Here is a 24,154-nt window from a genome sequence, read left to right on the forward strand (position 1 = left end):
GACAGCAAGGTTTATAAACCTCCGCTGTTGCTAGTCTAGAAGCAAATGGAGATAATGTCGAAATGCTTTTTTACAGTGGACATCAAGTTTAGAAATTGCCTGGCTGGGCTGATGAGACAGTGATTTGCGCAGTGAGATGTAATAGTGAATAGGCATTTCAACATAATAGCCTTAGTCAGTGGTAACGCGGTTTCGACCCATCCGTTGTATAATTATTATTGGAAACGGGGAGGTTAGAGCATTAAATGCTGATGGTCTGAAAGTTGTGGTATATCAGACCGTACAGTATACCAAGTGTATGAAAAAACACTTATTTATACTGCTCTAATAACGTTGGTAACCAGTTTATTATAACAATAAGGCACCTCGGGCATAAGAACAGCCCTTAGCCATGGTATATTGGACATACATCACACCTCCTAGGGCCATATTGCTTAAATAAAGTATTCTGAATAACTTTGATTACTTTTTTTGGGGTGCCACCAAATCATGGGCTTGTGCTAGAGTTAGTGGTACCAGTGCCACCAGGGGGAAATGTTAGTCTGGAACCCTGCTGGCACGTGTTCAGTAGCTACATGTTCTCTATGCTGAGGTTGAAGAGGAGCCTAAGGATATACACATTCTCTGTTGTTTTCCCTTCGGGTAGGGGCTAAGAGCATGACAAGGGATCTAACCTCCCACAGAATTGCCATACATTACCCTGGAACAAAGATTCTTAGTCGACACAGCAAGGTCTTATTGAAGACAAATGGCACTTTCCCATTCATGAAATTAATGTCAATGCATCTCCTGAATGGAATGAACTGAAATGTGATTGACCCTAACCCTGCTACATAAATCCCTACATGGCGAAAGTACATTCTGCATTTTCTACTTCCACACACATTGTGTGAAAAAAACTCCACTATGTTGTGAATGGGCTTTGAAGGTCTGAGAGGGGTGCATGTCACACAAATGTCTAGAATGGGATCCTAAGTGCTTCTGCCATGCCCGTAACCATACGTTCCCAATCTCCTTTTATCAAGTATGGGTGGACGTTAAGTGGAGAAGAATAAGTGAAAAGATCAGGACCTCGTTGTGCAGCAACACAAAATGGAATGAATGTGAGCACCTGAAGCCCACTGTGGTTGAGCACATGAATCAGTGTTCCCAGTAGTCTATCTGGAGGGAATTGCTCACGCCTCCACTAAGAGACCTTGTTGCAGGTACTTGGCCCTTTGCGTCAATGGAAACCCGACCTTTCGGCTAATTTACAAAATCATTACATTATTCTGCAGTGTTCAACACTGTCAGACAGTTTAAACTATTTTAAGCCCCCCCACCATGCTTCTTGTAGTGGGTGAATATTGAATTCTGTTTCGGCACGATGACCTTGAAGAGTAAAATGGCATGGGAGATGGGCTGTTCCCCTATTAGAGGCAGGGGGAGACAGGCTGCTGTCACATGTGACACACGGGACAGATTTTAGCCTGATGCCACGAAAAAACATCACCAACCATGACTTGGGGAATGAGCAATCTTCCAGTACAGCCATCGGAAATCACTCAAAAGGGATTCAAAAGGGAAAAACACGTTCACATTAAATGCAGAAAAATGAATACGATTTCCATGAGGTTGAACACTGAGATACAAATGGGATTGTAATAGGCCTTTTAGTGCGGATGACATTGGTCTGAAATTTGGACTGATGGCTCAACTGTGAGGATTAATTGAATGGGGTGTAGAAAAATAAACAACTTTTGTTTAGCACCGTCTGTGAGGATTCCCACTTTCACCTTCATTGGAAGAACCCTGACTACATGGAACTCTCTGCCACCCCAGGTAACTCAAGCTAGCAATGAAACCAGTTAAAAAAAAACAGATAAAAGATCACCTTACTGCATACAGTGGGGAGAACAAGTATTTGATAACCTGCAAAATCGGCAGTGTTTCCTACTTACAAAGCATGTAGAGGTCTGTAAAACAAAAATCCAGAAAATTACATTGATTTTTAAGTAATTAATTTAAATTTTATTGCATGACATAAGTATTTGAACACCTACCAACCAGTAAGAATTCCGGCTCTCACAGATCTGTTAGCTTTTCTTTAAGAACCCTCCTGTTCTCCACTCATTACCTGTATTAACTGAACTCGTTACCTGTATAAAATACACCTGTCCACACACTCAATCAAACAGACTCCAAACTCTCCACAATGGCCAAGACCAGAGAGCTGTGTAAGGACATCAGGGATAAAATTGTAGACCTGCACAAGGCTGGGATGGGACAATAGGCAAGCAGCTTGGTGAGAAGGCAACAACTTTTGGTGCAATTATTAGAAAATGGAAGAAGTTCAAGATGACGGTCAATCACTCTCGGTCTGGGGCTCCATGCAAGATCTCACCTCTTGGGGCATCAATGATCATGAGGAAGGTGAGGGATCAGCCCAGAACTACACGGCATGACCTGGTCAATGACCTGAAGAGAGCTGGGACCACAGTCTCAAAGAAAACCATTAGTAACACACTACGGTTTCCCTGCTCAAGCCAGCGCATGTCCAGGCCCGTCTGAAGTTTGCCAATGACCATCTGGATGATCCAGAGGAGGAATGGGAGAAGGTCATGTGGTCTGATGAGACAAAAATAGAGCTTTTTGGTCTAAACTCCACTCGCCGTGTTTGGAGGAAGAAGCAGGATGAGTACAACCCCAAGAACACCATCCCAACCGTGAAGCATGGAGGTGGAAACATCATTCTTCGGGGAGGCTTGTCTGCAAAGGGGACAGGACGACTGCACCGTATTGAGGGGAGGATGGATGGGGCCATGTATCACGAGATCTTGGCCAACAACCTCATTCCCTCAGTAAGAGCATTGAAGATGGGTCGTGGCTGGGTCTTCCAGCATGACAACGACCCGAAACACACAGCCAGGGCAACTAAGGAGTGGCTCAGTAAGAAGCATCTCAAGGTCCTGGAGTGGCCTAGCCAGTCTCCAGACCTGAACCCAATAGAAAATCTGTAGTGGGAGCTGAAAGTCCGTATTGCCCAGGCGACAGCCCCGAAACCTGAAGGATCTGGAGAAGGTCTGTGTGTGCAAACCTGGTCAAGAACTACAGGAAACGTATGGTCTCTGTAATTGCAAACAAAGGTTTCTGTACCAAATATTAAGTTCTGATTTTCTGATGTACCAAATGCCTATGTCATGCAATAAAATGCAAATGAATTACTTAAAAATCATACAATGTGAGTTTCTGTATTTTTGTTTTAGATTCCGTCTCTCACAGTTGAAGTGTACCTATGATAAATATTACAGACCTCTCTCTACATGCTTTAAGTAGGAAAACCTTCAAAATTGTCAGTGTATCAAATACTTGTTCTCCCCACTGTATATATCTTCTATTGTGATTTGCACTGTACTATGTATTAGACCTAGATATTGTGTGCATGTACTGATATGTAGGCTGTGACTAATAATGTTCTGTACTATGTATTTTATCATGTTTCATGTGGACCCAGGAAGAGTAGCTGATGCTTATGCATCGGCTAATGGGGATCCTAATAAATACAAAATACCCTGCACTAAAATTCCAAACAATTCTTTTGATTTTATGAAAATTATGAATCTGAAAGAAAATACAAATTATTCTTGCTTAAGCAATATTCTATTCACGGTTGATGGGTTAGGAGTTGATGGATTTCAGCATCACAACAAAAGCAGTCAAGGTAGATCGTTCCTCTTTTGATGAAAAAGTAAACAAACAAGATACTTAAATCAACAGTGTTGAGCATCTTGTTGATGGAATTCTTTTCCGTTCCTTTTCTACAGTAGCAATCATCGTCCTTATGTTAGACTAGCTGTTTGGAGTTGCAGCCAACTTGACACCCACGCATTTCTGATAGTTCCTCTTTGGCTTTACACATCACAGTTTCATTTATTCAGCTACAACAGATACACAAACAGTGGACCTCTCACTGTTTCATGAGAATGTTTTGCTATCTATCAGCTTCCTAGACAAGCAGCGGGAGGCTGAGCCAGTATAGTGAGGCACAGCTATTTCAGTGGCAACCTTTCATTTGTTTGTTGCTGTTTAAAAGTTTAGCATAATCCTCCTGTTCTCTTTGACCGAATTGAAACTCAGTCAAAGCAATAGCAAGCAGCTAAAGAGGTTTCTGCAAAACTCATCTGAATGTCTGGCTTGGGGTCTATTTAAGTGTTATTGGAGACATTATGCTGGAGTCTTCTAGAGTTATGGAGGCTTTGCAAGAGTTCCAATTTGATTTTGAATGAGGTACACAGCAAAAGTGATTGAGTCTGACAGGAATCACAGGATACAATTTTGACATAATGTCACTTTCACTCAGGGCGTGTCATATCCATTCCAATTGACAATGCGCCAAACAGAACCTGCTAAAAAGGAGAGGGAGATGGGTGGGAAGTTAGAGAGAAAGAGAGAGTCATTGCAAGTAGGGCTGTGACGGTCATAGAGTTATTTGTCAGCCAAATGACCACAGTCACCGCTATAACCATTTGAATAGCATTTAAATAGATACAAATATATAATATCACATCTTCTCCCGCTTCTTCCCTCCAGCATTTGACGTTGCCCGTTTACTGACCACCGGTCCTGGCAACCATCATTAAGCACACCTGGCATCAATCATTACGCACACCTGCACTTCATCATTGGGCAGCAGGGTAGCCTAGTGGTTAGAGTGTTGGACTAGTAATCTAAAGGTTGCTAGTTCGACTCCCTGAGCTGACAAGGTACAAATCTGTTGTTCTGCCCCTGAACAAGGCTCCCACTGTTCCTAGGCCATCATTGAAAATAAGAATTTGTTCTTAATAATTGACCTGCCTAGGTAAATAAAGGTAAAGTCATGAGGCACACCTGGACTTCATTACCTCCCCTTTATCGGGCACTCCTTAGGTTCATTCCCCAGGCAGTATTGTTTCAAGGCAAGACTATACTCCTATGTTGTATCGTTCTTTGTTATATTAAACCTGCTTCTCGGCTCCCAGCGTCTACATATGTGGGCACTCCTTCAAGATTATTGGAGAAGCATTCCAGGTGAAGCTGGATAACAAAAGTGTGCAAAGCTGTCAAGGTGGCTACTTTGAAGAATCTCATATCAAATATATTTGTTAACACTTTTTGGTTACTACATGATGTGTGTTATTTCATAGTTGATGTATTCACTATTATTCTACAATGTAGAAAATAATAAAAAGGAAGAAACATCTTTGAATGAGTAGGTGTGTCTAAACTTTTGACTGGTACTTTACCTGTTGAAGGAAATTGATAAAACTACCAGTATTCTAGCTAGTTTGAGATAGTGTAAATGAGACAGGGCAGCCCTCTTTAGTAGTCTACCAATTAATGTAAATCAGTAAACAAAAAACATAGAAGAAAACATAGAAGAAAAATGGCAATGTCAGGGTACAGAAACAATTAGCTAGATTGCATTGCCCAAAGAGTTTATTACTGCTAAATTACCTAACCTGTTTTTGGCAAGCTGTGTTGTATGTAAACATGTAATTCCTTTAACATTATCACTGCAATTATAAAACAAACAATTACAATAAAATGTTTCTCAACTATTATTATTATTACCTTTTCTGTCAAGCATGGAACTAATAAAGAAAATGTTTGCCTGGACCCACGGGCCATGGCCATGTGCGATTCTAGCCAAAGTAACTAGCTAGATAGTTAGTTGGACAACAAGCTAAAATCATAGAAACTGTCTAGATCAATGTTTAAAACATTTTTACCTAACAAAAAAAGTTAGCATATGACAACCTACTTATCAAATCAACTTTGACTAGCTAGCTAAATACTTTTAAAAAATCTTACCAAATTCTTTGTGGACTGTTTGGCGGTGAATTCCTATCTGGTATCTGAAAAGTAATTGACTCAGTATAACAATGACTACCATCCTCAACAAATACAGCTCACCTAGCACATTCAAGCTCAAACATAAAACATGACATAGCTAACTAGCACTGCCTCCACGATTAATTTCACTGTTTTCATCATTTGAATTTATGCTAGCTAACATCGCTAAAACTATGTATCCCCTGCCATCAATACTTGGAAATGTTTAGCCAGATATCAAGTAGCTAGCTAGCCAACTAGCTGACTCACTGCCAGAGCTAGTTTGCTAGCCAAGTAATTGATGGGAGAAACTTACGTGGCCCGAGCTGAAACTAGAACACAATTTGACTGGTTTCAAATTGAGCTGTCTGGCTGTCTAAGAACGGGTGTGACAAACATGTTCCGCCATCATAAATGTTGTCTAGCTACCAAAAAATGTCTGGCTAACATCATTAGTGAGCTAGCTAACGTTGGCTAGCATATTTTTTAACTAACACATGCCCGATCACTAGCTACAACTGCTAGTTGGTGTCTTCAGCCTAGCCTGCTCAACCAAACATAAACGAGTAAAGCACAATAACCTAGCAAGGCATCGCATTATACAAATATGCTTATGTAAAAATGCAAAGACATTCCACGTTTGAATCGAAGCTTCACCTTGCACATCAAACTTTCTCAGGGGGAAAAAAAGATGGCATCGTCTCAACACTGATATTTTCTGAAACTGGCGACGTCATCTGTTTTTATTATTGCGCTGTGCATAGAAAAAAAATATGGAGTCGTCTCAAGACTGACATTTCTTGAACTGGTGATGTCATATCTTGTGCATTCGAGTAGCAACTATACCACGCAATGTTGAAAGCACTGTGATTCAAGCAACACTTCATTTATTTACCATTGTCAATTTCAATCCCATTGCTTTAAATATCACTAGAATCAACACGCAGATAACACAAACAACATTATTTACAGTGCATTCAGAATGTATTCAGATGACTTTTTCCACATTTTGTTACGTTACAGCCTTATTCTAAAATTAAATAAATAAATAAATTCCTCATCAATCTACACACGATACCCATAATGACAATGCATAAAACTGTTTTAAAAAATGTTTTCAAATGTAATAAAAATAAAAAACAGATACCTTATTTACGTAAGTATTCAGACCCTTTGTTATGAGACTCGAAATTGAGCTCAGGTTCATCCTGTTTCCATTACTTGATTGGAGTCCAACAGTGGTAAATTCAATTGATTGGAAATGATTTGGAAAGGCGTGGTGTGTACCTGTCTATATAAGGTCCCACAGTTGACAGTGCATGTCAGAGCAAAATGGAAGAAGTTTGTAACCACCAAGGCTTCCAAAAACTGTCCGCCTGGCCAAACTAAGAAAACGTGGGAGAAGGGCCTTGGTCAGGTAGGTGACCAAGAACCCGCGGTCACTCTGACCGAGCTGCAGAGTTTCTCTGTGAAGATGGGAGAACATTCCTTGAAGGACAACCATCTCTGCAGGCGAACGTCACCAGCTGTGCCAAGCTGATTACTTCACACATTGGCTACCATGGCTATTTGGATAAGTGAACATCATTAGCTCATCACAAAGCTTGAATAGCTCTTCATTTTATCATGAGCCCAACAGCCCCTGGTTGAAGTGCATTGGAGACAGCAGTAAGCCAGTAGCAACAGGAAGTCCACATGGGACATTTTTCAGGTGGTTCCACATTACCAAAACCCAGCCCGAAAAGAAACATAGTCGGGGAAACACACAGCATTGAAAAATAAAATTCTGAAGTTTCCACTTCGAATTTCCTACTTCAAGCCTAAATTTATCATATTTTGTGGTCATCATCCACCACCACCATCCAGAGATGGCAGACTGCATTATGCTGGACAGGGTTGTGTAACAGGTCTATACTGTTTCACTGTCTGCAGAATAAAAAAAGGCAAGGCTAAATGTTTTTCTGTTGTTGGAGGAAGCTCTGCTTAGTTTATCTCCTCCTCATTGGCTTTTCAGTGCTTTTCACTAACCAATTAGAGTTGAAGGACCTTGGCTTGGCCCGATGATACAGTATCTGGTTCAGGGATTATCCCTACTTTACTAGGGCTCCGCCACCTACTCCACTCCCGACCAACAGACATGTAGAAGGGGCAAACCTGCTTGACACGTCCTGTTCTACAGGGTCTGGAGCTTGAGCGTAGATTACTGTGTTTGGGTTGGCTGTGTCGAGGAGTGAGGAGTCAGGACATGACTGGTATAACAAAGAGCTCTGACTGATCCCTTCCCTATAACTTCTCTCTCTGTTTCCTTTACTTTCAGAGCACTATATAGTATACACAAAGAGGCCTTGGTTTGGCACTACCTGACAAGACTTTCAGTTTGGACATGTTTGGTATAATTTGTAAAGTGTTTTTGTTATTCCTTCTGCTGGTACGGTATCAATTGGTGTCTCTGCATTGCCTCTTTTACTCATTGCATATATTTTTGAAGAGTATAAGTCTGACGCAGCACCCAAAGTAACATAGCTAATTTCTCTATGCCATAGAGCACAGCCTCTAAAAAGTCATTTAGCCCAAGCCAAACATACAGTCCTTTGTTATCCATTGTATGGTTGGCCTTGACTCCCCTGTCAAGTGCTCTTTTATTTTGGAAGTGTGAGCTGAACAATGTGCACACTCTTCTATGAAATCTCTTCTGGGGCCTAATTTATATAGAACTTTAGATAAAGCTGGCACTGAACAGTGCCATTGTCACGTGTGCTCCCTCTCTGGCCTCTAGGTCACCAGGCTGCTCGTTATGGCACACCTGTCACCATCATTACTGCATGTCATCAGACTCACTTGGAGTCCATCACTTCCCTGATTACCTTCCCTATATATGTCACTCCCTTTGGTTCCTTCCCCGGGCGTTATTGTTACTGTGCCATGTCTGTGCGTTGTTCCTTACTTTGTATTATGTTGTGTTTATTTATTAAAATACTCACTCCCTGAACTTGCTTCCCGACTCTCAGCGCACATCGTTACTGTCACGCCCTGGTCTTAGTATTTTGTGTTTTCTTTATCATTTTGGTCAGGCCAGGGTGTGACATGGGTTATTTATGTGGTGTGTTTTGTCTTGACGTTTTTGTAGGTTATGGGATTGTGGTGTAGTATAGTTGTCTAGGTAAGTCTATGGTTGCCTAGAGTGGTTCTCAATCAGAGGCAGGTGTTTATCATTGTCTCTGATTGGGAACCATATTTAGGCAGCCATATTGTTTGAGTGTTTTGTGGGTGATTGTTCCTGTCTCTGTGTTTGTTTGCACCAGATAGGGCTGTTTCGTTTTTTTCACGTTATGTTTAGTGTTTTTGTATTGTTCGGTATTATCTTCATTAAAGATGTATCAAGATAACCATGCTGCATTTTGGTCCGATCCCTGCTACACCTCCTCTTCAGAGGAAGAGGAGGAAGAAAACCTTAACAGTTACAGCCATTTTCCAAGTTTCTTTTATAACTGTAAAATAACATTCCCCTCCTACATTATGGAAAATATTACATGGGAATCTTATGTATCCTATTTGTTGACTTAAGGCACCCAAATTATGAAAATATAGTAATTTCCCTTTGCGAGTAGTCTCCGGGTATGCAGCTAAGCTGACATATGAACTTGTTTAAACATGGTCATACTATGGATCATTTAATTTAGAAGGACCCCTTTTTAGATATAAACAATTATTTGATAAAATATATATTTTGGCTTTTGTATTTGCATTTATGATGTATCTGCTACCAAGGCACTCTTCCTGGCGTCCAACAAAATTAAGGCAGTTATACAATTTGAAAAACATAATACATTCATAACACATTAAGTGTGTGCCCTCAGGCCCTACCACATACAACACAAAATCAATGTGTATGTGTGTGTATAGTGTGTATGTTATCATGTGTTTGTATGCATGTGTCTGAGCCTATGTTTTGATCACGCAGACTGGGAAATGTTTCGGGCAGCCTCAGAGAATATTGATTTATACACTGATTCGGTGTGTTTATATGGAAGTGCATTGGAGATCTTGTACCCACTGTGACTATTAAAACCTACACTAACCAGAAACCGTGGATAGATGGCAGCATTTGGGCAAAACTGAATGTGCAAACCACCGCATTTAACCACGGAAAGACGACTGGGAATATGGCTGAATAAAAACAGCGTAGTTATTCCCTCCGCAAGGCAATCAAACAAGCGAAATGTCGGTATAGGGACAAAGTGGAGTCGCAATTCAACAGCTCAGATATGAGACGTACGTAGCAAGGTCTACAGGCAATCACGGACTACAAAAAGAAAACCAGCCACGTCACGGACACCAACGTCTTGCTTCCAGACAAACTAAACACCTTCTTAGCCAGCTTTTATGATTTGCCCGCAAGAAGGCAAAGGTAACTGAACTAAATGACTATCGCCCCATTGCACTCACTTATGTCATCATGAAGTGCTTTAAGAGACAAATCAAGGATCATATCACCTCCACCTTACCTGCCTCCCTAGACCCACTTCAATGTGCATACTTCCCCAATAGGTAGTAGGCTTGATCACCAACAATGACGAGACAGTCTATCGGGAGGAGGTGAGGGCACTTGGAGTGTGGTGTCAGGAAAACAACCTCTAACTCAAAGTCAACCAAACAAAACAAAGGAGATGATTGTGGACTTCAGGAAATAGCAAAGAGAGAGCACACCCCTATCACATCGACGGGACAGCAGTGGAGAAGGGGCAAAGTTTTAAGTTCCTTGGCGAACACATCACGGACAATCTGAAATGGTCCACCCACACAGACAGTGTGGTGAAGGCGCAACAGCGCCTCTTCAACCTCAGGAGTCTGAAGAAATTTGGCTTATCTCTTAAAACCCACAAACTTTTACAGATGCACAATGGAGAGAATCCTGTCGGGCTATATTGCCGCCTGGTACGGCACCTGCACCGCCCACAACCACAGGGCTCTTCAGAGGGTGGTGCTGTCTGCACAGTACATCACTAGGGGCAAACTACCTGCCCTCCAGGACACCTACAGCACCCGTTGTCACAGGAAGACCAAAAGATCATCAAGGACAACAACTACCCGAGCCTCGGCCTGTTCACCCCACTACCATCCAGAAGGCAAGGTCAGTACAGGTGCATCAAAGCTGGGACCGAGAGACAGAAGCTATTTCTCTGTCTCAAGGCCATCAGACTGTTAAACAGCCATCACTAACACAGAGAGGCTGCTGCCTACATACAGACTTGAAATCATTGGCCACTTTAATAATAAATGTATCACTAGTCACTTAAATAATGTTTACATATCTTGCATTAGTCATCCCATATGTATATACTGTATTTTTATACCATCTATTGCATCTTGCCTATGCCGCTCGGTCATATCTCATCCATATATTTATATATTCTTATTCCATCCCTTTACTTAGATTTGTGTGGAATTGTTAGATGACTTGTTCGATATTTCTGCACTGTCGGAACTAGAAACACAATGTAACAATGTACGCTGAGAGTCGGGAAGCAAGTTCAGGGAGTGAAAATCTATAATAAATAAATGAACAAAACAAGAAACACGAACAGTGCATCGACATGGAACAGGAACAATGACGACTGGGGAAGAAACTAAAGGTAGTGGCATATAGGGGAGGTAATCGAGCAGGTGATGGAGTCCAGGTTAGTGTCATACAAAGATGCGCGTAACGCTGGTGACGGGTGTGCGCAATAACGAGCAGCCTGGTGACCTAGAGTTCAGAGAGGGAGCACATTTGACACACAAGCATTTTGCTACACTCTCAATAACATCTGCTAACCATGTGTATGTGATAAATACAATTTGATTTGATTTAAACAAAAACAAATCACTGGAGAAATGTAAATGTCTTTGTTTAACAACTAATGCAAAAGGGCATATAAACTATGGCTTCCAGTACACAGTAAAGTCATAATTGATTTTTGTATACATGGCATCATCAGTCAGCCATCATTAGCATGGCACGGAACCCAAACCGGCTGCGCGAGTGCGCCATCGTGCATAAATGTATTTTGTCCCCCTACACCAAACACGATCATGACACGCAGGTTAAAATATCAAAACAAACTCTGAACCAATGACATTCATTTGGGGACAGGTCGAAAAGCATTAAACATGAATGGCAATTTAGCTAGTTAGCGTGCACTTGCTAGCTAATTTGTCCTATTTAACTAGCTTGCTGTTGCTAGCTAATTTGTCCTGGAATATAAATATTGAGTTCTTATTTGACCTAAAATGCACAAGGTCCTCTACTCAATTAATCCACACATAAAACGGCCAAACGAATCGTTTCTAGTCATCTCTCCTCCTTCCAGGCTTTTTTTTTTATCTTTGAACTTATATGGTGATTGGCATCTACACTTTTACCACGACAACCGGCAAAACATTTTGTCTTTCACCCACGTGGGTATAACCAATGAGGAGATGGCAGGTGGGTACCTGCTTTTATAAAAAAAACAATGAGGAGATGGGAGAGGCAGGACTTGCAGCGCGATCTGTGTCAGAAATAGAAAGGAGTTCTATTTTAGCCCTTGGCATCGCAGACGCCTGTTGGCGCGCACGAGCAGTGTGGGTGCAATAATTGAATAACATGGATTTCTAAATTTATTTTGAGACGCATGCGACGTGTCCGGTCTGGTCAGCATGTTAGATAGATAAACAATGGAATTGCACTTTCTCATTGCAGTACACTTATGACAAGTATAGCTGTGTGAAATACACATAGCTTTTTGTAAAATGCGCACAGAGGCTCCAAGATTTGTACCCAGCACTTAATTTCAAGACATTCAAATGAAATAAGCATTTAGAGGACCCAGCCAGAGTAATGTTTTCTTCTAACCACATACCAGTAAATGCATCCCCCCCAAAAAATTCAAAACTAAGACCAACACATCCATAAAGAAAACATTGCTCTATTATATTCCAGCATAAAACTATTTATGTATGACTTCAGTCGTCAGGTGCCCCAATTGTTCCATTCCAGCTCTTCTCACAGTGTTTTTATGCAGTCTTTTTATGCAAATCTCTTCTGTTTGATTAGAACTTGTACCTTTCTACGTAATAAATGGGTAGACTGTTGTGGGCCTATTTGTTGTGGGCCTATTCAGCCCATTTCTGTGCATTGGTGAATTCAGTTTGCTTGGGGGCCTGGCAACGTAAGGGCTTGTATTTTCCCCCTCTGAAGCCACTCTGCTTCCCGAGCAACGGGTCTCCCTAATATTGAGAAATTCTGCTTGTGGCATGTCAGTTATAAGGGTTAAAGAGTCTGGAATAAATGTGCGATTCATACAGTAGCTGGGGGTACGGCATTTTCTTCGGTTAAGAGGTTCTCCGTTGCAACTGCATTTTCCTTCCTGCTCAACTGAAAGCCTTCTCATTAGAAGTCCATAAACAGTAATAATTGTGAATTGTTAAACAAACATGAGGGACAGTTAGGTTGTGTAACATGTACGCTGGGAGTTGGGAAGCAAGTACAGGGAGTGAATAACTGAATAAAGAAATGGAACATGATCCAAAACAAGAAACAGGAAAAGTACAGACATGAAACCGAAACAGAGTCAATAACGCCTAGGGAAAGAACCAAAGGGAGTGAGAGATGTAGGGAAGCTAATCAGGAAGGTGACTCTGATGAGGCGCTGGTGCGCGTAACGATGGTGACAGGTATGCGTAATAATAAGCAGACTGGCGAACTCGAGCGCCGGAGAATACATGACCTAATTGACCTCGGATCATTTGAATAATGAGTAATGCCTTTCCCTGCATCAAACAAGCTGTCTGCTATCAACCTTATTCCAAACCTGAATCATAATAAATTTTACTTTACAGATTTTTTTTCTAGATACTGTATGTCTAGAGAGAAAACAGTAAATAGAGAACAAACAGCTGAATTAATCAAAAACGACTTCCTTTGAAATGTTAATACAATATTATACCATAGGAAAACTAAAAGCACACGCCGTCCAAAGGTAGAAGAAGAACATGTTTATTGTATTATTTTGGTTCTGACCATACGTTTCATTGGCACAGCAAGGCCCAGTACTTCCTGACTACTTGCAGACACCTTATCATTCTGGATGACCCCGTATCCACAGTGACATATACGGAGGCAGAGGAGTGACTTACCAGATTTCTAGGATCCCGCTGTCAGGCAGTCAGTCTCCTCTGCCTTTTAAATAACACCAGTAGAAAGAAATGACAGGTCAAACATAGGCTGTCCAGATTTAACTGGCATGGGTTGTCCTATTCACACACATAATTATCAGGTATCAAGTAAGACCCAAGTGCAGACTGTGTAAAGTACAGTTGATGTTGGAAGTTTACATACACTTAGGTTGGAGTCATTAAAACTTATTTTTCAACCTCTCCACAAATTTCTTGTTTACAAACTATAGTTTTGGCAAGTCAGTTAGGACATCTACAAGTAATTTTTCCAGCAATTGTTTACAGACAGATTATTTCACTTATAATTCGCTGTATCACAATTCCAGTGGGTCATAAACTAAATTAACTGTGCCTTTAAACAGCTTAGAAAATTCCAGCAAATGATGTAATGGCTTCAGAAGCTTCTAATAGGCTAATTGACATAATTTGAGTCAATTGGAGGTGTACCTGTGAATGTATTTCAAGGCCTACTTTCAAACTCAGTGCGTCTTTCCTTGACATCATGGGAAAATCAAAAGACAACAGCCAAGACCTCAGAAAAAAATGTGTAGACCTCCACAAGTCTGGTTCATCCTTGGGAGCAATTTCCAAACGCCTGAAGGTACCATGTTCATCTGTATAAACAATAGTACGGAAGTATAAACACCGTGGGACCACACAGCCGTCATACCGCTCAGGAAGGAGAAGCGTTCTGTCTCCTAGAGATGAACGTACTTTGGTGCGAAAAGTGCAAATCAATCCCAGAAAAACAGCAAAGAACCTTGTGAAGATGCTGGAGGAAACAGGTACAAAAGTATCTATATTCACAGTAAAAAGAGTATTATATCGACCTGAAAGGCCGCTCAGCAAGGAAGAAACCATTGCTCCAAAACCACCATAAAAAAAGCCAGACTACGGTTTGCAACTGCACATGGGGACAAAGATCGTTCTTTTTGGGGAAATGTCCTCTGGTCTGATGAAAGAAAAATAGAACTGTTTGGCCATAATGACCATTATTATGTTCGGAGGGAAAAGGGGAAACTTGCAAGCCGAAGAACACCATCCCAACCGTGAAGCACAGGGGTGGCAGCATCGTGTTGTGGGGGTGCTTTGGGTACTTTGCTGTAGGAGGGACTGGTGCACTTTACAAAATAGATGGCATCATGAGGGAGGAAAAATGTTGATATATCGAAGCAACATCTCAAGACATCAGTAAGGAGCTTGGTCTAATTGGGTCTTCCAAATGTGCAATGACCCCAAGTATACTTACAAAGTTGTGGCAAAATGGCTTAAGGACAACAAACTCAAGGTATTGGAGTGGCCATCACAAAGCCCTGACCTCAATCCTATAGAAAATGTGTGGGCAGAACTGAAAAAAAACGTGTGCGAGCAAGGAGGCCTACAGACCTGACTCAGTTACACCAGCTCTGTCAGGAGGAATAGGTCAAAATTCACCCAACTTATTGTGGGAAACTTGTGGAAGGCCACCCGAAACGTTTGACTTGAGTTAAACAATTTAAAGGCAATGCTTACAAATACTAATTAAGTATGCAAACTTCTGACCCACTGGGAATGTGATGAAAGAAAGAAATGCAGGACAAATGATTCTCTCTACTACTATTCTGACATTTCACATTCTTAAAATGAAGTGGTGATCCCGACTGACTTAAGACAAGGAATTTTTACTAGGACTAAATGTCAGGAATTGTGAAAAACTGAGTTTAAATGTATTTGGCTAAGGTGTATGTAAACTTCTGACTTCAACTGTAAATCTTTATTGTAACGGGCAAGCAAATGACAAGTCAAGGCAGGCAGTGTTTGATAATCCAGAGTAGGCGCAAAGGTTCAGGGACAGGCAGTGGTCAGGCGGGCCAGTGCAGGGTCAGGACAGGCAAGGGTCATAAACCAGGAGGATGAGAAAAAGAGAGGCTGGGAAAAGATAGGCGTTGACAAAACAAACGCTGGTAAGCTTGACAAACAAGACGAGCTGACACAGACAGACAGAAAACCCAAGTATAAATACAGAGAGGATAAGTGGGGAAGATGGGCGACATCTGGAGGGGGTGGAGACAAGCACAAGGACAGGGGATTCAGATCAGGGCGTGACACATAATACAGTTTTTAAATGACTCAATCCCCTAAATGCTTGGCTCTCAATCTACAGAACAAACAAGCATACCTGGCAGTTCCTGAGACATGTTTACGCACGAAGAAAACACCTTGACTTGAGCTCAACAAGCAAACATTGTATTGCGATGCATCAATGACCTCGGTTTCCACATGGTCCGTGAAGGTAGTCAAAGAGAGCTGTGCTTGATACATAGTCAGTTATATGTGAGTTGTGTTTTGCTCTAAACATGCAGCTAGTTTTCTACTACCTTAGTTTTATATCAAGCCTGATGTGAGACTGAAGAAAATGGCAGATTTACAAATCGGCTTGTCTGTAAATTATTCAAAATATGGCAGACATTGTCTATGTACTTTACACTGTTAAAAAAAAGGGTGCTATCTGGAACCTAAAAGGGTACTTTCGCAGTCCCCATAGGATAACCCTTTTGGGTTCCAGGTATAAACCTGGTATAAACCTATAAACCTATAAACCAAAAAGGGTTGTCGTATGGGTACAGCCGAAGAATCCTTTTGGAACCCTATTTTCTGAAAGTGTACTAATACGGCAATAAATATAATCATACAACAAAAGATTTGAAGAATTCCCAGCTCTCCCATTCTAAAGGCTTGTTGTGCACATAGATTGCATAATACTGCACAGGGGACAGGCAGTCTGCCAAGGCAGCTCTGCCTTGTTGAAGTTTGATTGAGGTCAGGAGGAAGTCAACTGTTTTGCTTGAAACCTCTGCCACCCAACTCAGCTTGGTCCCCTTATGCAGGAGATTTTCTCAGTCTGTCAGGTTTGGGCCACTCCTCTAGTGGTGTGCACAGAGTTCAAAGGCTCTGCTCAGTTTAATTTATGGTTCAGAGTAACCTTTCAGGTACAGTTGTCTATGTGAAATACAGTACGCTACCCTAGTGTGTAAAGTAACATCATAATTTTACTCGAGGCCACACTAATCTGTGAATATATTGTAATGTCGCATTGAAATTGTAAAATTGTATTAACTGCCTTAATTTTGCTGGTACCCAGGAAGACTAGCTGCTGCTAACGAGGATCCATAATAAATACAAATATAAATAATATGCTCTTAATCACAAACATCAATATAGGAGTGCAAGTGGTTCAATTGGCAATTAGTGGTGCACCTAATCCAATGCAGATCCCAAGCATTTTTAAACCACCATGACACGCAGCATATATCTATTGCTATGATATTATGCTAATGACTATGTCAAATTGAAGGAAGAGATTCAAGGGCATCTGCCGCTATGTCCAAAAAATATAGTTAACTGGTCATTTGGTTTTTTTTGCCGGGGGGGGGGGGCTAATTGTTTAAATGAAATGAACAGACATATATTTTGCTAATAATTTTTTGTGAAATTAAGCACATTCATTTACTACTGTGTCAAAACAATATTGTTAAATACTGTATAGTACAGGAGAAACATTTATTCAGTCAGAGCGTTGAGGTTGAGTTACTGGAGTGTGTGCTATCAACACACTGACTTAATGGTGACTTGTGGAGTGAGCTAAACATTGCTTGAGGGGAGAACACAATGGCATGATGCATGGTCCGGTTCTAAAGTGACTCAAGAGGATCAAGTAGACAAAATGCTATGAATGACCACACAACCAAAAAGGCAACAACCATGAGAAAATACTTGATCAAATGTACCAGTCCACCCACCCAAAAGGTGAGAATTTAGAATGTTTAATCCCTCTGTGAAGCTGCACAGGCTAAATGGGGGTTATATTGAGCTATATGGAATTGTTTTAAAGAAGGTCATACATAATTCAGCTATTTGATTTTAAATTGTAATAAATATTCTAAATTATTTGATGAAAAATGTAGCCCATATAAATGCATTGAATAAAATATTCACTACATGGAACAACAGATAGTTGCCCCCCCCCCCCCCCCCCCCCCCAAGATAGTCGCCCCCCCAAGATAGTCTAGTGGTTAGAGTGTTGGACTTGTAACCGAAAGGTTGGAAGATCAAATCCCTGAGCTGACAAAGTAAAAACCTCTATGTTCCTAGGCTGTCATTGAAAATAAGAATTTGTTCTTAACTGACTTGCCTAGTTAAATAAAGGTAAAAAAAAATATATATAGAAAGCAGTTTGTTCTGACTGGTCTGTTCTATATCTGAAACATAAAACAAATGTGACATGTATTTAACCCCTAATTTTGGGCACTAAACAATCTCCCTATACACATTACTTCAATAAAAAAGATTCAGCTGGTACAGGGGGACGTTCAGACGAGCCTTTTGAGGAAAACAACTGACTTACCTTTTCACAGTGTGTATCCCAAACTGTCTGGGCACAACAGACAGAAGATGGCGGATCGACTGTACCGACTTCAGACAAGTCTCAAATTGAAGAACACCATCGTGTTTGTGGGAGTCTTATCTTTCCATAGAGGGGTCATAATAGTTTTTTAGGCCAAACCGTTCTGATGCTATAGAACATTTTCTGAGAAGACTGATTTTCGGGATGTCTCATGGTCTGACAATCACCGATCTAGCTCTGTCACCTTTCATCGCAGATATGGAAGTGCAACATCGGCGGTTGCGGTGGATTGAGATGCATCCAAAGCAAAAAATATCTGTAGCTTAAACTGACAGATTTTTATGGGGGCCACGGAAATCGACTCTAGTTATATCCTCTACAGGATCATTGGTCCCCCGCGGGACGATTGAGCTAACGTAAGCTAATGCAATCAGCATGAGGTTGTCAGTAACAAGAACATTTCCCAGGACATAGACATATCTGATATTGGCAGAAAGCTTAAATTCTTGTTAATCTAACTGCACTGTCCAATTTACAGTAGCTATTACGGTGAAGGAATACCATGCTATTGTTTGAGGAGAGTGCACAGTTCTGAACTTGAAAATGTTTTAATAAACCAATTAGGCACATTTGGGCAGTACAACAGCTTGAACTGAAATGCAATGGTTCATTGGATCAGTCTAAAACATTGCACATACACTGATTCCATCTAGTGGGCAAAATCTAAGTTGCGCCTGGGCTGGAATAATACATTATGGCCTTTCTCTTGCATTTCAAATATGATGGTACAATGCTTTTTTACCAAAAACGCATGTTTTTTTCTTTGCATTATCTTTTACCAGGTCTAATGTGTTATATTCTCCTACATTCATTTCACATTTCCACAAAGTTTCCCTTCAAATGGTATCAATAATATGCACATCCTTGCTTCAGGTCGTGAGCTACAGGAAGTTAGATTTGAGTATGTCATTTTAGGTGAAAATTGAAAAAAAGGGGCAGATAAAAATATCAGAGAAAATGTTCAGCTGCCCCTTTAAGGGCAGGAGTTTACCATGGTTTACCAATGGGGCCACTCGAGTCCTGTCACTTGTGTGTGAGATTTGAGATCTGACTAGGGTGTCTCTTTGCTATCAGTTGAAGCAGCAGACTCAAACTAACGTTGAAAAACAACCAAGCTTGTGAACTGAACAATGTAAATAGCCAAGAAACATGAGGACAAAGTCTCACTTTGTAGACTTTAAAGTAAATTTGACCAACTTTATGTCTGTGCGCAGCGCCTCCAAAAATGTATCTATCAGCACATCACTCAATGAGCTCAGCTGCTCTGCCAGGCAGTGTTGCGGGATATAGGATTAGTATTTATTTGTGCAATTAACAGCTTTGAAACAAAACAGGAGAAATACTTTGAAAACAGCAACTACAGCATTTTTCTAACTCTAATGTGCTTATACTTGACTTTTGACTATTTTTATTTGCGAATGTAATGCTCGCACTGTAGAGCTCTGTAAATTGACCACCCACTAACATGGCTAGTGAAAAAGATATTCTTACCCACCAAGGTTGGTGGCACCTTAATTGGGGAGGATGGGCTCGTGTCAATGGCTGGAGCAGAATGAGTGGAATGGTATCAAATACTGTACATCAAACATGTGTTTGATGCCATTTCATTTGCTCCGTTCTAGCCATTATAATGAGCCGTCCTCCCCTCAGCAGTCTCTGATTTCAAACAGTCTCTGTTCTCCTCGCAGTTTAAGTGTCTGGATGAAAGTTATCCTTGGTAAGGACATGTTCAAAATGAACGTGGTTCAAGTGATGTCCGCTGCATTAGGTTTTGTGTCTACCCCCAACTGGGAAGTTACATAAGAGTCGCAGCAGGTGGATTTAAAGGTAATTATTAAAGAGGTAAACTGCAGTTCAAAGAACCCCAAAGAGCACCCCACCACTGTTTTTGTAAACAACTGAGGGATGGGGCTGGTGAAATATAACCACTCTCAAATGTATAGACAGAGCAATGTATGGAAGGACTGACCATTCATGAGATCAAAATTATAGTTTTAACCATCTTTTGATTCCAATCTCTTTCAAAAATCAGGTGGAAAAGGTAACTCAAATAAAAAAATTCAAACTAGCTCATTTCTGACACAGAATTGTTTGACTACAGGGGCAACAAAACTGCTTCCCATGTACAGAATTGTTTGACTACAGAGGCAGCAAAAGAGCTTCCCATGTCTGGAACAACAGATTTCTACTTTGTCAGCTCAGGGATTCGATCCAGCAACCTTTTGGTTACTGGTCCAATGCTTTAACCACTAGGCTACATGCCACCCCCATGTTGTTCTGTGTTTGCTTATTGTCTGCATTGTCATTTTCTGAGTTTTTAATAACCTGCCCAGGGGACTGCAGTCGAAGATTTGTTGCCTGGCTAAATCCTGCACTTTTACTGAAATGTTTATTAATGTGCACTGTCCTTGTCAAAATAAACTTAAAGGCTATACAGTGTTTGGATTTTGTTGCTTCTGATAGGTTTTAGATATTTGAACTAAGCTCATGAGGCATTTAAAAGTTATTCTTTAAGAAGTAATGGCTATATGTCATTAATTTAAAAGTCCATGGTTGTTGCAAATGCAGATTGCCCCCTTAAGAGTGAAGCCAAAGGATTCATGCTCAGTCACAAACCTCAGAGCAGAATGTTGTTGAGAGCTCTGCTCTTATTGGTGATCTACTGATAGCTCAAGTTGAGCATCTGTAAAATGTGAAAACCTTGACTTAAACTGCCACTCAACTACTGTGTGTTTCCTCTGTCTCTGTTGTAGGAGGTGTGTGTATCTCTCAGTCGGTCAAGATTCCTCGGGAGCCAAAGCCTGGAGAGTTTGGAAAGGTCATCCGCCGACTAAGAGAAAACCCAAACGCAAGGGTGGTCATCATTTTCGCCAATGAGGATGATATTAGGTAAGGGTATTTATCATAGCATTGACATGCTGAATATGAAATATACTAAAATAATAATCTTAAGAAACATGCATGGAATATTATTAATTAAAGGGAGAAGAGTCAATCGGCAGAAAGAAAAAGCTTGACATTTAAATTATGCACTGTAGAATTACTTTAAAATGTTATTGGTCAAGCGCTATCATAATTATCCCTTTTAGACTCTATCGGTAACTCATGTTAATATGTGACTTACCACCTGGATTCGGTCTTATGTATTAAAATCAGAATTAGTTTTTTTGCATTGGATAAAAGTAGAGACTCTGAGCTACAAAATGGTATACCATAAACCACATTTTTGAGGAACAATGGGAAAACAATTATGCTTTAAATGTTGATACACTTGTCGACTCACTTTTGAAAAAAGGGCCTTTGAATGTTCTGGTATCGACTAGAGCTCTCCTTTGTCTACACCCATTCAGCATTGTTCACACCCTCTTAATTAAGCCAGCCCCACCCATCTCTTTAATGATTCACCTGAGGTGATGTGCTAAAGACTACAAGTGGTAGTAGCCTACAATAAGGAAGTATTCCAGGTAAACAAAAAGTGGACCAGATAAAAATATTTTATAAATAGATAACGCTTACCCAGATACACTTGTCTTAATTGATGGGTCATGTGAAAGAAATGCTATAACCCCCAGACACATCCAGTGATGGAAAAAGTACTAAATTGTCATACTTGAGTAAAAGTATACATTTCAAATTCCTTATTAAACCAGACGGCACAATTATATATATATTGTTGAAATAGCCAGGGGTACAATGTACTTAAGTATAAACCATTTCAACTTCCTTATATTAAGCAAACCAGACAACACTTTATTTTTTATTGTTGATGGATAGCCAGGGGCACACTCCAACATAATTTACAAATGAAGCATGTGTGTTTAGTGAGTAGGCCAGATCAGAGGCAGTATGGATGACCAGGGATGTTCTCTTGATAAGTGTGTGAACTGGACCATTTTCCAGTCCTGTTAAGCATTCCAATTGTAAGGAGTACTTTTGGGTGTCAAGGAAAATGTACAACTTTTTCCCACTGACCTTTGTCGATAGCACCTGATAAATTCAGGGAAACAATGTTATTGAGAGCAGTAGCAACATATTTTCAGTTATCTATGCTGCAGTACGAGCAGCTCATTTTATAGAAACAAGATGCAACACCGACCAATCCAAACTCATCTCTCGGCATGTCCAGCACCGTCATTATCTCAGCCATTATCTCAGCCTTTGTCTAAACAAACTAGGCTCGTAATTTAAGAATTTTATTCGTATTTACAGATGACATACAAATTTGATATTAATGCACATGAAAGTTCACATGTTCGAGAAGGCATTTCTGCCAAAAAACGTATTTTGATGAAAAAATATTTGTATGTGACTTGCGACATATGCCTAGTTTCCCGAATCGGGTCACATATGCTTCCTTACTTTATCTTAGTGACACTGGATACATTTGGAAATAATCTTATTAATTTAACCCTCTGTTGTCCTGACATTAGTGAATGTTACCTGCCGCTGTGCAATCATTTTGCTTTAGCAAACAAACTAAATACCTGGAGAAATATTTTCTATTGATCTATTGTTAACATTAGTTCGTAAAAAATGTGGATGATTTCTCTGGGAATACAACACACCAGACCATACACATCACTTTGTTTATAGTGCAGGCCAGCCAGACCAATACAATGGAATCCAAATGAGTTTGTACCTTCAAGTTGAATCATGAACGCTCTGTACTACAGTATATCAGTGACTATTGTGTAGTTATTTTGCAGTACTGCTCATACAGTTTGCTCATAGAAAGTGTTACCAAAATATCAAATACATTATTCATAGCTAAATGTTTTTATCCACTTGTTCCAGGCGGCTACTCCAAGCAGCCAAGAAGGCCAACCAGACTGGCCATTTCATCTGGGTGGGCTCAGACAGCTGGGGCTCAAAGATATCTCCAGTGTTACACCAAGAGGAGATGGCAGAGGGAGCTGTCACCATCCTGCCCAAACGCCAGTCCATCAGAGGTGAGGGTGAACAGAGAAATGTTCTAGGTTGCTGTGATCAACTTTGTAATTGGCTAATTGATTGATTGATTGCTTGATTAATTCATTGATTTGTGGGGAGATAGGCGGGACCAAATTAAGATTGTCCGATTGATTCATTGGTAGATCTCATGTAGCTTTCGCTCAATGTACAAGGATAAAGTGATTGAGATTAGTCATGCCATTGTAGATTATATTACAGAATATTGGAAAACATTACATTTTGTTTACAAACTTAGACATGGATCAGTAGTGCGTTATTGTGTCAGCAGCTATTCCACTTCACATAGAGATATCTCTGGTAGAGCTAGAATCCTTAACTGAAACAATAGCAAAGCAACTCCCTGCCCCTGTTTCGCTAAAAAGCTGAGGGATGGGGCTGGAGAAATGTAACCACTTTCAAATTCATAGACAGAGCTATGGATGCAAGGAATGACCATCCATGATATCACATGTATAGTTGAACCATGTTTGAGGCTATAGAGGGATTGTTTAGAAACATTGGATTAAAACAGGCTTACATTTTGGGTTCTGATGGGGTACAACAGTTGAACTGAGCTCATAAGGCATTACTAAGTTATATTTTTTAAGAATCAATGGGTATATATACATTTATAAGTCAAGAAATTGGTAGTGTACTGTAGCAACTAAGTACTCATGCTTTAAATATCAAGAGATCCTGTTCTTGTTAACACAG

General features: G+C 40.5%; 1 protein-coding gene across 1 annotated transcript in view; it reads left to right on the plus strand.

Moving 5' to 3' along the window:
* The window catches only part of LOC110527736 (metabotropic glutamate receptor 4), a 336,296-nt gene that overhangs the window by 228,491 nt on the left and 83,651 nt on the right, over positions 1-24,154 (plus strand). The window contains exons 4-5 of the mRNA XM_021609206.3: positions 21,244-21,379; positions 23,285-23,439. Of these exons, the coding sequence (XP_021464881.1) occupies positions 21,244-21,379; positions 23,285-23,439 (291 nt within the window). The remainder of the gene's footprint in view (positions 1-21,243; positions 21,380-23,284; positions 23,440-24,154) is intronic.

Source organism: Oncorhynchus mykiss, chromosome 7 (genome assembly GCF_057628025.1).
Source record: "Oncorhynchus mykiss isolate SJ-2025 chromosome 7, ASM5762802v1, whole genome shotgun sequence".
Lineage (NCBI taxonomy): Eukaryota > Metazoa > Chordata > Actinopteri > Salmoniformes > Salmonidae > Oncorhynchus > Oncorhynchus mykiss.